The following is an 11195-nucleotide window of genomic DNA, read 5'->3' as shown; positions in this document are numbered from 1 at the left end:
AGTTGACCTACGGTACTTCCTCCACCCGTCCCAATTCACACTAGCCCAGAAACAGAGTTCACCTAACAGGGAAGGGAGAGAATTAAGTCTTTAGCGTGACACCTGGGATGTCTAATTCTCACTAGGTATCCCTGGGTGCTAAGACCAGCCTTTTTCTGGAGGGGGGGAGCTAAAAGGGCTAAAACAGACAAAGTAGCTGCATTAACGTGCATTAAAAATAATGACGAGAGGGGCCACTGAACGTCGGATGCCTCGTAGCCACGCCCCTTTGACATCTGCCAATAAGCGAAGGGGCGGGAACGTTGCTCTCGTACTCCTTAAACAAGAGCACCCGTTTTGCGTGCGTCACTTCCGTCCCCAGCCGGAAGAAGGTGAAAGGAGCCAAATTTGATTTTTTCACCTAATACCGTAAGTTTGAGCCTGGCAATCAACTGGTTATCTTTTTTTATGATGATGATGATGATGATCAGATGACTTGAATCCGGCTGCGGTGCAGAAAGAGCCGTTCCCCCCCCCTCCCAATCCTGATGATCCCCGGGAGGGTGGAGAAAAAAATGGTTGTGGAGCCGTCCTGGGGTGTATAAGAGGGATAACTTGAAAGTCCAGCCGAGAAACTCCCGGTGGGCGTGAGCAAGTCGAGACTTCCCTCACATTCCGCTTTCATTGTTGAGCCCTCTTCCTAAAGGCAAGGTTTGGCCGTATGGGGAAACCACGCGGGCTGACCGCCAATAGACCGGGTAACCAGAACAACTTTGTGGTTCTTGTTGAGTCTTTCAGAGATGCTGCTTTTACTAAATGCCTTAGTTCTCTATTTCTCTACTAGCGTTTTCCAGCTTCCTAGAGTAAATGCAGGCTTAGTGGAATAATTTGCCTCCAGAAGTTGTGAATACTCCAACATTAGACGTTTTAGAGAAGAAATTGGACAACCATTTGCCTGAAATGGTATAGGATTTCCTGTGTGAACAGAGGTTGGACTAGAAGACCTCCAAGATCCCTTCCAGCTCTGTTATTTGTTATTCTGCTTTGTTTCTCATCAATGGCTGAGTGACGGAGATGCTATACTTCCAAAGGAGAAATGCCCCTGACTTGTTTGCTAACTAGTCAATAGTCCTGCTAAGCATCTGCATTATGAGTTGCAGTCTTCTAATTTGCTTTATAGGTTGCCGAGTTAAGATACACAGTGCAATGGTGTAATAATACCAGATGAGATTAGGATAGGATGTTTTGAATATCAGTTGCAGTTTGGAAGAAAAGGAAGACAATTTTGAGAAGTAACATTGACACTAAATGTTTATTACGTCTTATATTCTGATGTGCAAAAGCCCTTGTGAAGTTGATAAATACAAAATTATGCTGAGCTTTTATATTTGTATTTGTTCTCCAGTCATCAAACTCAACCTAATGTTCTGAATCACTGATACGGTCTGTTCTATTCTGGATATTCAACAAGTATAGTTGTGTGATAGAAGTTCTAGATATCTATGGAGATTCTCAGTCATCAGGGTCATGGTTGTCCCACAAGTGCTTTTTCAAAAGGCAACTGGACTTTGTTTTTCCTTGAAGATGTTTCGTTTCTCATCCAAGAAGCTTCTTCAGATCTTCAAAGAACTGAAGAAGTTTCTTGGATGAGAAGCAAAATGTTTTCAAGGAAAGACAAAGTCCATTTGCCTTTTGGGGAAAAAAAACACCTTTGGGACAAGTTCTAGATAGATTTTCCTGTGGGACCATTTATCTGAAATCCTTAAAAAGTGGTTCTCTTTGTAGAAAAGGGCCTTCCATGCTTGATCCTTACATTGTTCTTTTGAAATTATAGATCATGCCTATCTGTGCTCATTGTACCATCTGTTGTGATTCCTTTGACAATAAGTCTGATGTTGCAGCTATCCACTGTGGACATACTTTCCACCATTTGTGGTGAGTATATGAATAAAAATGGTGTTACATGTTCTTAAAGAACATAAGTATCTTTTCTGAATCTTATGTTTTTATTGCATTGTTTTTTTACCTTATTTATGCATATATAATATAGTTGAAGTCTTGTTCTTTATTAGCATTGATTATTGACGTTAAGCTATATTGAATAGTTTTGTTCAGGAAAGATAAAATTGATAGATTGCTAAGTTTTTAAGTCTTATTATCACAAAAATGTGCTTATGGAGGTCATGACAAATTGAAGATATAAACAAAAATAACCACATTTTTAATGTTTTTGGGTATATTATTGCAAATCTGTAATTACTTTCTTTTGGCAATTTGTGACTTTTATTCTCTTGTGTCAGAAATATTAAGTCCTGTTCAAGATTTTAAATTCTGTAGGAGCTGATATTAACATAGGCTCATTACTGAGTCATTTCAAAGCTAATTTTTATAGTGATACAGTTACATATTTTTGTATGTAGGACTTATGCACATTTTCTAAAGATCTGTCAGAAATAACATTTCCATACAACTTATGTATTCCAAAGACATATTTGTATCTATCTTAAAATAATACACATTTTAACTATTACTTTACATTTACATTCCACAAAATTTGGCATGCTGTACTATTATTGGCAAACTGTCCACTACTGTGATACTGTAAAGTATAGTTTCAGCAAAAACTGAACAGCTTTGAAAGCTGTATTGTATATAATGGTGCAGTATTTGATTATGTGGAAATGCTTGTGGTTTTACTTTGAACTCATTAGGAGTGGTAACAATAAATATGTGTTCTATTTGCTTGTGCTATATTGTGCTATTACTTGTTTGGCTTTGATTGTTTTTCCTATTTAATATTTTTAACAAAATCCAATATTTTTGTTATCCACTCCCCCTGTCATTATTTGCCCTAGTCTCATCAAGTGGTTTTATATTGCACCAACTCAGACCTGTCCACTGTGCAGAATCCAGGTAGGTCTTGTAGTGTTTGCTAGTAGAAAAAAAGTTTGGTTTTTAAACTTACAGAGTATTTAGTTGTACAGCTTGCCAGTTGTTTGTCTGGGAAAGACATAAAGAAAATAATCCTGACTATCAGAGGGACTACCTACACATGAAGATCTGAAGGAGAGTCCCTTTTTAAAGGTATGCCCTCTTTCAAAAGCTGTGTGAGGTTTCCTAATTGGGATAAATTCTTCTAGAAGTTGTAAATTCATCATCCCTTAGGAATTAAGTTGTATGGCCCTCTGAATTCTCTTCATTACAATTTTAATTATGAAAGTTGATATTTTAATTTAATGTTAGCAATAGTGTTCTTGTTAGACAGAATGGCAAGACCTAAATCTAAAATATTTTTTTAAAAAAACTTACGACAGTGCTGCTTTTAGAAGTAGTCCTCAACTTACAACCGTTCATTCAGCAAGTATTCAAGTTACAACGGTGCTGAAAAAAATGGACTTAAGATTTGTACTTGAAGTAAAAGCCATTGCAGCGCCCTGTGATCACATGAACAAAATTTAGACACTTGACATCACTCACACTTACAACCACAAGGGCACTTCAATTTTCCCCCTTTTGGCCCACTGTTACCCTGCCTTGTGGGCATCAAACAGCTCCAGGAAGCCTCAGTCCCCACAGCCTGGCTCAGCAAGTGCTAAGTGTGTCACCTAAGTGTCTTCTGTAAACAGCAACCACATGGCTGCCCAGCAAATATTCACCTTCTCTCTCACTTCCCCACACTGACATTTCATCTTTTGAATCCAGCCACCATAGCCAAAGCAAAAACATTGCATTGTTTTTTTACCTTATTTATGCATATATAATATAGTTGAAGTCTTGTTCTTTATTAGCATTGATTATTGACGTTAAGCTATATTGAATAGTTTTGTTCAGGAAAGATAAAATTGATAGATTGCTAAGTTTTTAAGTCTTATTATCACAAAAATGTGCTTATGGAGGTCATGACAAAGCAAAAAGTGCCTCTCTGCATGCCTATAGTTATACTAATTTAGGGTATGAATTCCTCTTAAATCATGCATGAACTGTAGCTCTTCAATAAATCATGTACTTCATAGGGTTGCTACTGGCAAAAATTAACACATATCTATAAAGCATTCTGCTCATGAATTGGTAGCTGCAGCCACTGAGGTTTGCTTGTTTTTCCCGTTAGGAAAGAAGTTCTATTTCTACCATTTTACTTCAGCTTTAAGAAATATGGAACTACCACTTGGAATGAAGATGATTTAGAGTAGAATACTTAAGAATACTGTATCCAGTTTTGGTCACCATATTATAAAAAGATGTTGAGGCTGTGGAAAAAGTGCAGAAAAAATCAACAAACATGGTTAGGGAGTTGAAGGCTAAAACATGAAGAACGATTGCAGGAATTGGGTATGTCTAGTTTAGTGAAAAGAAGGATAGCAATGTTCCAATATTTGAGGGGCTGCCACAAGGAAGAGAGGAGTCAACCTATTTTTCAAAGCACCAGAAAGCAAAACAAGAAACAATAGATGGAAATTAAGGGGATAAGCCAGGGGTGTCAAACTCAATTTCATTGAGGGCCGCATCAGCATTGCGGTTGCCCTCAGGGGGCCGGGTGGGTGTGGCCTGGGTGGGTGTGGCCTACTGGGTGGGCGTGGCTAGAGTACATATGGCCTACTGGGTGGGCATGGCCAGCTCTACAAGGGTGCCTATGTGGGCCTGGGCAGGAATGGGACAGATCTGAGGGTCTCTGGCAGAAGGAGGGTCTCTGGGCCAGGGCCAAGGCAGTGGGGGCCGTTCCCTCACTGTTTCCAGGATGGCTTCACGGGCCACATGAAACTACTTTGCGGGCCGGATCCGGCCCCCGGGCCTTGTGTTTGACATGTCTGGGATAAGCAATCTAGGAGTAAGGAAGAAATTTCCTAACAGTGAGAACAATTAACCAGTGGGATGACTTGTCTTCAGAAGTTGTGGGTGCTCCATCACTTTTCAGAAGAGACTGGGCAGCCACTTGTCTGGAATGGTATAGGGTCTCCTGCTTGAGCAGGGGGTTGGACTAGAAGACCTCCAAGGTCCCTTCCAACTCTTGTTATTCTGTTACTTTATTCTGATCACTTTTAATAGAAGACCCATTAGCCATGTATTTCTCAAGCATAAAGGTTCTATAGGAACATGATTTTACAGATTATTATACTATAAGATTTGTTATGTAGTTGAATTTTGCTTCTCTTGTGTTAAGATTGATGCACACTGGAAAAAAGTTTTGGTTTCCATTCATCAGTGGTAGGTAAGCAAAGTATTACACAACTGAATTTCAACACATCAGGAGAGAATCGGGTAGAGGATAGCAGCATTAAACTGCAAGTTTAGTTAAAGATTTACTGATCTAATTCTGACCCAATTTAATGTTTGGAAATCAGAATTCAGTTGACCTTTATTGCTCAGATGAAGATTTATTTATTTTTATTTTAATCCCATTTATATCCTGCCCTTCTCCGAAGACTCAGGGCGGCTTACAATCTAAGCACAAATCAATGTGCTTAGCAATAGCCTTCATTCTATGTATATGCCTGCTTATTAGGGCTTTCCCCCCCCCCAAGCGGCATTATTACAAAGTCAGCTTAATTGCCCCAAACAATCTGGGTCCTCATTTTACCTACCTCGGAAGGATGGAAGGCTGAGTCAACCTTGAGCCTGGTGGGACTCGAACCTGCACTAATTGCAGGCAGCTGGTGTTACTTAAGGAGGCATTAGCCCACTGCTCCACCAAGGCTCAAATCAAATCAAGATGCTCAAATCTAGAGTACGGTAATCTAATTGAAATTAAGATGCACTTGAATAACAGCTCAGTTGCAACTATTTTCTTTCTTTCATTTCAGTGCAATTTGAATGTGAATTATTTTTATTAATTTTAGGAGAGTTTTTGAAGTTCTTTTATTGAAATTACTAAGTTTAAATTCCAGTTAAATCAGTTACGTAATATGCTCCATTCAGCTTTCCACTTATGTTTTGAAAGCTTCAGTAGTCAGGATCTTTGGTGTTTGCCCTCTGCAATACAGAATGAAGTACAAAGTTTCAAATGATAATTGTCAGGTGCTAAGCAGCGTGCTCTTGTTTCATTGTGCTTCCCTCTTTTTCTGTCCTTGTCAGGGTTTGGCTCGTGTTGCTCTTCTGACTTGTTGGTTTCCTCTGTTGTTCCCCACCTCTTGCATCTCTGGTTACCATGCAGCAAGAACAAAATAACATCTTGTGAAAGAGTAACTATGCAATTAGCAAGTGTCATGATTGTATATAATACGTAGAACACAAAGCTGGAGCTGCACGGGGGAGGTGGGGATAGCTGTCACATTCAGTTATTTTTTTTTCAGTTAATTTCAGTTTTTTTAAAATAAAAAAAGCAAATAGCACATATTTGGATTTGGCACAGCATGAGCTCAGCTTCAGCTGCTAAGCTGAAACTGCCAGAGAACAAACTGCACTGACTTTCCAAAGGTGTGTGAGCTATTTTGTCAATATTCCAAGACTCTGTGCTGGAATGATGACTGCAAATTTGGGAAAGAGTGCACAGCGACAATAGAAGTGGGAAGTGTGTCACCTTGGGGTTAGTCCCATGTGCTTGGTAGGTCACACTAATATCCCTGCTGTCCTTGAATCTTAAATATATGTTTCCAATCTTGCCGAATTTATGTGTTAGAATTTATTATGTTAATGTTGAGGAAAGCTTTGTTTTAATTTTTATATTCTGAGATAACTGTGTTTTTTGTGTTGCAATAAGATACAGATTAATGTTTTAGAAACAATTGTTCACATTTATTCACTGGGTTTTTTTTCCATATTTTCTGTAGGTTGGAAAAAGAGACATAATCAACAAATTGTTTTTTTAATGTTGCCCCAGAGGAGCAGTCAGAACTGGATGCAAAAAGTCTACAGGTAGTAAAATTGGACTTATTTATTTATTTATTTATTTATTAGTTTTTATAAACCGCCCTTCTCCCGAGGGACTCGGGGCGGTGTACAGAGGAAGGAATGTATACAGATTGAACAATAAAAATAATAAGAAACACTAATGAAAACAAACTGGGACCCCAATTAACGCTATCATGCCAGGCCGGACTGCTGAAACAGGAAAGTTTTTAAGTCGCGACGGAAGGTACGGAGGTCAGGGGCCATCCGGATTTCGGTTGGTAAGCTGTTCCAGAGGGCTGGCGCACCCACTGAGAATGCCCTCCCCCTGGGGGCCACCAGCCGACATTCCTTGAGCGGTGGCACCCTGAGGAGGCCCTCTCTGTGGGAGCGCACAGGACGGTGGGGTGCTGACATTGGCAGAAGGTGCTCCCGTAGGTAGTCCGGACCCATGCCATGTAGGGCTTTGTATGTCATTGTTAGCACCTTGAACTTCACACGGAAGGCAACCGGAAGCCAGTGCAGCGCATGGAGGAGAGGTGTGATATGGGAGTATCGGGAGGCTCCCAAGAGTGTCCGTGCCGCCGCACTTTGCACCAGTTGAAGCTTCCGAGTGGATCTCAAGGGCAGCCCCATGTAGAGAGCGTTACAATAGTCTAGGCGAGAGGTCACAAGGGCATGGGTGACTGTACGTAAGGAATCCAGGTCCAGATAAGGCCGTAGTTGGCGAACTTGTCGAACCCGGGAGAAGGCCCCCTTGGTCACAGCTCCTATGTGGTCTTCCAGGGAGAGCTGCGAGTCTAGGAGGACACCCAGGTTGCGGGCCCTATCAACAGGGGGAAGTAACTTGTCCCCAATGTTAAGCAGTGGGACGTTCTGAATATCCTGGCTTGCCGGTACGTACAGCCATTCAGTCTTGTCCGGGTTCAGTTGAAGCCTGTTTCTCCCCATCCATTCCCAGACCGCTTTCAGGCAGCGGGACATCACGTCTAGGGCATCACTGATATTGTTTGGAGTTGAGATAAAAAGCTGGGTGTCATCAGCATACTGATGGTACCCTACTCCAAAACTGCGAATGATCTCACCCAGCGGTTTCATGTAGATGTTGAACAGGAGAGGCGAGAGGACCGACCCCTGAGGGACTCCGCAAGCGAGAGGCCTCGGGGTCGATCTCTGTCCCCCTGTCAGCACCGACTGCGAGCGACCCTGGAGAAAGGAGGAGAACCAACGCAGAACCGTGCCTCCCACTCCCAGTCCCCTGAGGCGTCGCAGCAAGATACCATGGTCGATGGTATCGAAAGCCGCCGAGAGGTCTAATAAGACTAGGACAGAGGAATGGCCCCTGTCCCGGGCTCTCCAGAGATCATTCATCAGAGCGACCAATGCCGTCTCCGTGCTGTAGCCCGGCCTGAAACCCGATTGGTACGGGTCTAGATAAACCGCTTCATCCAGGATCTGAGGAAGTTGGTGCGCCACCACGCTCTCAACAACCTTCGCAAGGAAGCGAAGATTGGAGACTGGACGAAAGTTATTCAAAGAGGATGGGTCCAAGGTGGGCTTCTTGAGGAGAGGTCTCACCACCGCCTCCTTCAAGGCGGTGGGGAAGTGACCCTCACTCAGAGAAGCAGAGATGATCGCTAGGAACCAGCCTCGTGTCCCCTCTCGAGCTGCATAGGCCAGCCAGGAAGGGCACGGGTCCAGTAAGCATGTGGAGGAGCTCAACCTTCTCATAATCCTGTCCACTTCCTTAGGAGTTACAGGATCAAATTCTTCCCAGATGACGTCGACAAGACTGTCCATGTCTTGTTCTTCCATCTCAGCCCAGTTGGAGTCCAGGCCAGTTCGAATCCGAGCAATTTTATCCAGCAGATATTGACCAAATTCCTCGGCTCGACCCTGCAAGGGTTCCTCCCTCACCTCTTGGTTTAATAGGGAGCGAGTCACCCTGAACAAGGCAGCCGGGCGATTATCTGCGGACGCGATGAGGGTGGAAAAGTAGTTGGATTTTGCCACCCTTATCGCAGCGAGATAAGACCTGGTGAGGATTCTTAGTCGCAATCGGTCGGATTCGGATCGACTGGATCTCCAACGGCTCTCTAGGCCCCGTCTCCGACGCTTCATCTCCCGGAGCTCCTCGGTGAACCATGGGGCTCGCTGGGATCTGCGCCGGGTCAGAGGCCGCAAGGGTACAACTCGGTCCAGAGCCTCCGTGGCTGCCTTTTCCCAGGCTTCCACTAAGGCATCTGCCGAGCTGTGAGCAGGGGGTGCATGCGTGTCCCTAAGCGCTGCCTGGAACTTATCAGGGTCCATTAGGCGCCTAGGGCGGTACCATCTGACTGGCACCGTGCACCCATGGTGGGGGGTGGCAAGGGGGAAGTCTAGCCGCAGGAGGTGGTGATCGGTCCATGACAGGGGCGTAACAGTTGTGGCACCCCCACCGATATCATCACGCCACCGTCCAGACAAGAACACCAAGTCTGGGTTGTGGCCTCTCTCATGAGTCGGCCCAGAAATTATTTGCAACAGGTCCATGGCCGCCATGGAAGCCATGAACTCCCGAGCCAGTTCGGACGATCCTCCCAGGGACGGTAGGTTAAAGTCGCCCAAGACCATGAGTCTTGGGAATTCAACCACCAACCCTGAGAGGACATCGAGTAGCCTTGCAAACGTTTATACCTATTGTAGGTAGTCACTTTTAGTGACCAGAGTTGGAGCAGGTGATTCAGTTGTTAAGTGAAGCAGTCACTTAGTGAAACTGCAAGTGTGCTTATAGTACTTTACCTTTCCTTTGGTTTACAGACCTGAATGTATTGGTCACAAAGTTACTTTTTTGACATTGGTCATAACTTCAAGTGATCACTGTACAAGACAGCCCCTAAATAATGTACTTGGAATAAGATTACGGTACTATTTCCAGTAAATACTTAACTCTTACAAGATCTAGGGTATGGATCTGCTTCTGCATTCCTTTGTTTGCCATTTTTGGATCCACCTTGGACTGATCCAAATACTTGGAATCTGTGATTTAATAAAACACTTTCCTCTTTAAAGGCAACTTGAAAATGGAGGAAATATTTCTATTTTCTCCTGTAGGAGCATATTTCAAATTTCATGTAGGTGGCATGGCCTTTTCCTTTTTAGCTTGACTTTACTTTATAAGTTTACTGATACCTCTTTAAACATTGTTTAAATTGGGACTAAGTGAGTTCTGCTTATTGGTGTATTTTTTATGTTTGAGATGCATTGTTTATCCCCAGGTATCATGAGTCTTTGCTTGTAGCAGTTTTAATTATTGTATGCTGCCCAGAGCCACTATTGTGCGATGGCAGCCATATAAATTATTTAAATAAAGCCTAAGAAGAATCTTTGCTTTCCCTCCTCTTATTTAACATCTACATGAGAATTGTGGGCCAGATCATCCAATGGCATGGAGGCAGCATGCTGATGGGGCACAGTTGTATATTCCAACTGACCAAATGAAGCTGTTGAAGCTCTGTCATAGTATTTTAGGATCTCGATGGAAAAGAACAGGTTCAACCCTAGCAAGACTGAAGGATTGTTCAGGAATTTCTCATCTTTGATAGGGTTGTTTTTCTCCAGATGGTACTAATTTGAGGGTCCACATGGGCTCATGGTACTCACTGAAAAAGTGGCAAATCTGTCTAGGAGAGCTTTTTATGTAGATCTGTAGTTCCATTCCCCTTTATGGATTACTGCCTTGTCGTGGCGAAGGGGCTTGTGTAACTCAATGAAGCAATGAGCTATGCCGTGCAGAGCCACCCAAGACAGACAGATCATAGCAGAGAGTTCTGACAAAATGTGATCCACCAGAGAAGGAAATGGAAAGGGACCTAACAGGAGAAGAGATTAAGAAGAGGTGGCAAAACTACACAGAAGAACTATACAAGAATGAGCTTAACGTCCCAGATAACCACGATTGGGTGGTCACTGACCCCGAGCCAGACATCCTAGAATGTGAAGTGAAATTGGCCTTAGGAAATCTGAGCAACAACAAAGCTAGTGGAGGTGACAGTATTCCAGCTGAGCTATTCAAAATCTTAAAAGATGATGCAGTAAAAGTGCTACACTCAATTTGCCAGCAAATTTGGAAAACTCAACAGTGGCCACAGGATTGGAAAAGGTCAGTTTACATTCCAATTCCAAACAAAGGCAATGCCAAAGAATGTTCAAACTATCCCACCATTGCACTCATTTCACATGCTAGTAAAGTTATGCTTAAAATCCTACAAGCTAGACTCCAGCAGTATGTGGATCGAGAACTACCAGAAGTACAGGCAGGATTTCGAAGAGGCAGGAACTAGAGATCAAATTGCCAACATATGCTGGATCATGGAGAAAGCTAGGGAGTTCCAGAAAAACATCTACTTCTGCTT

General features: G+C 43.0%; 1 protein-coding gene across 1 annotated transcript in view; it reads left to right on the top strand.

Moving 5' to 3' along the window:
- Nucleotides 1-220: 220 nt before the first annotated feature.
- TRAIP (TRAF interacting protein) overlaps nucleotides 221-11195 on the top strand; it is a gene marked incomplete at its 5' end in the record, with an annotated part of 34463 nt that continues 23488 nt past the window's right edge. Inside the window, 3 exon segments of the mRNA XM_081319047.1 lie at nucleotides 221-340; nucleotides 2835-2892; nucleotides 6744-6828. Of these exon segments, the coding sequence (XP_081175173.1) occupies nucleotides 221-340; nucleotides 2835-2892; nucleotides 6744-6828 (263 nt within the window).

This window comes from Vipera berus, assembly GCF_964194415.1.
Source record: "Vipera berus genome assembly, chromosome: 2".
Lineage (NCBI taxonomy): Eukaryota > Metazoa > Chordata > Lepidosauria > Squamata > Viperidae > Vipera > Vipera berus.
Note: the sequence above shows the minus strand (reverse complement) of the source record. Positions and strands in the feature narration are given on the sequence as shown.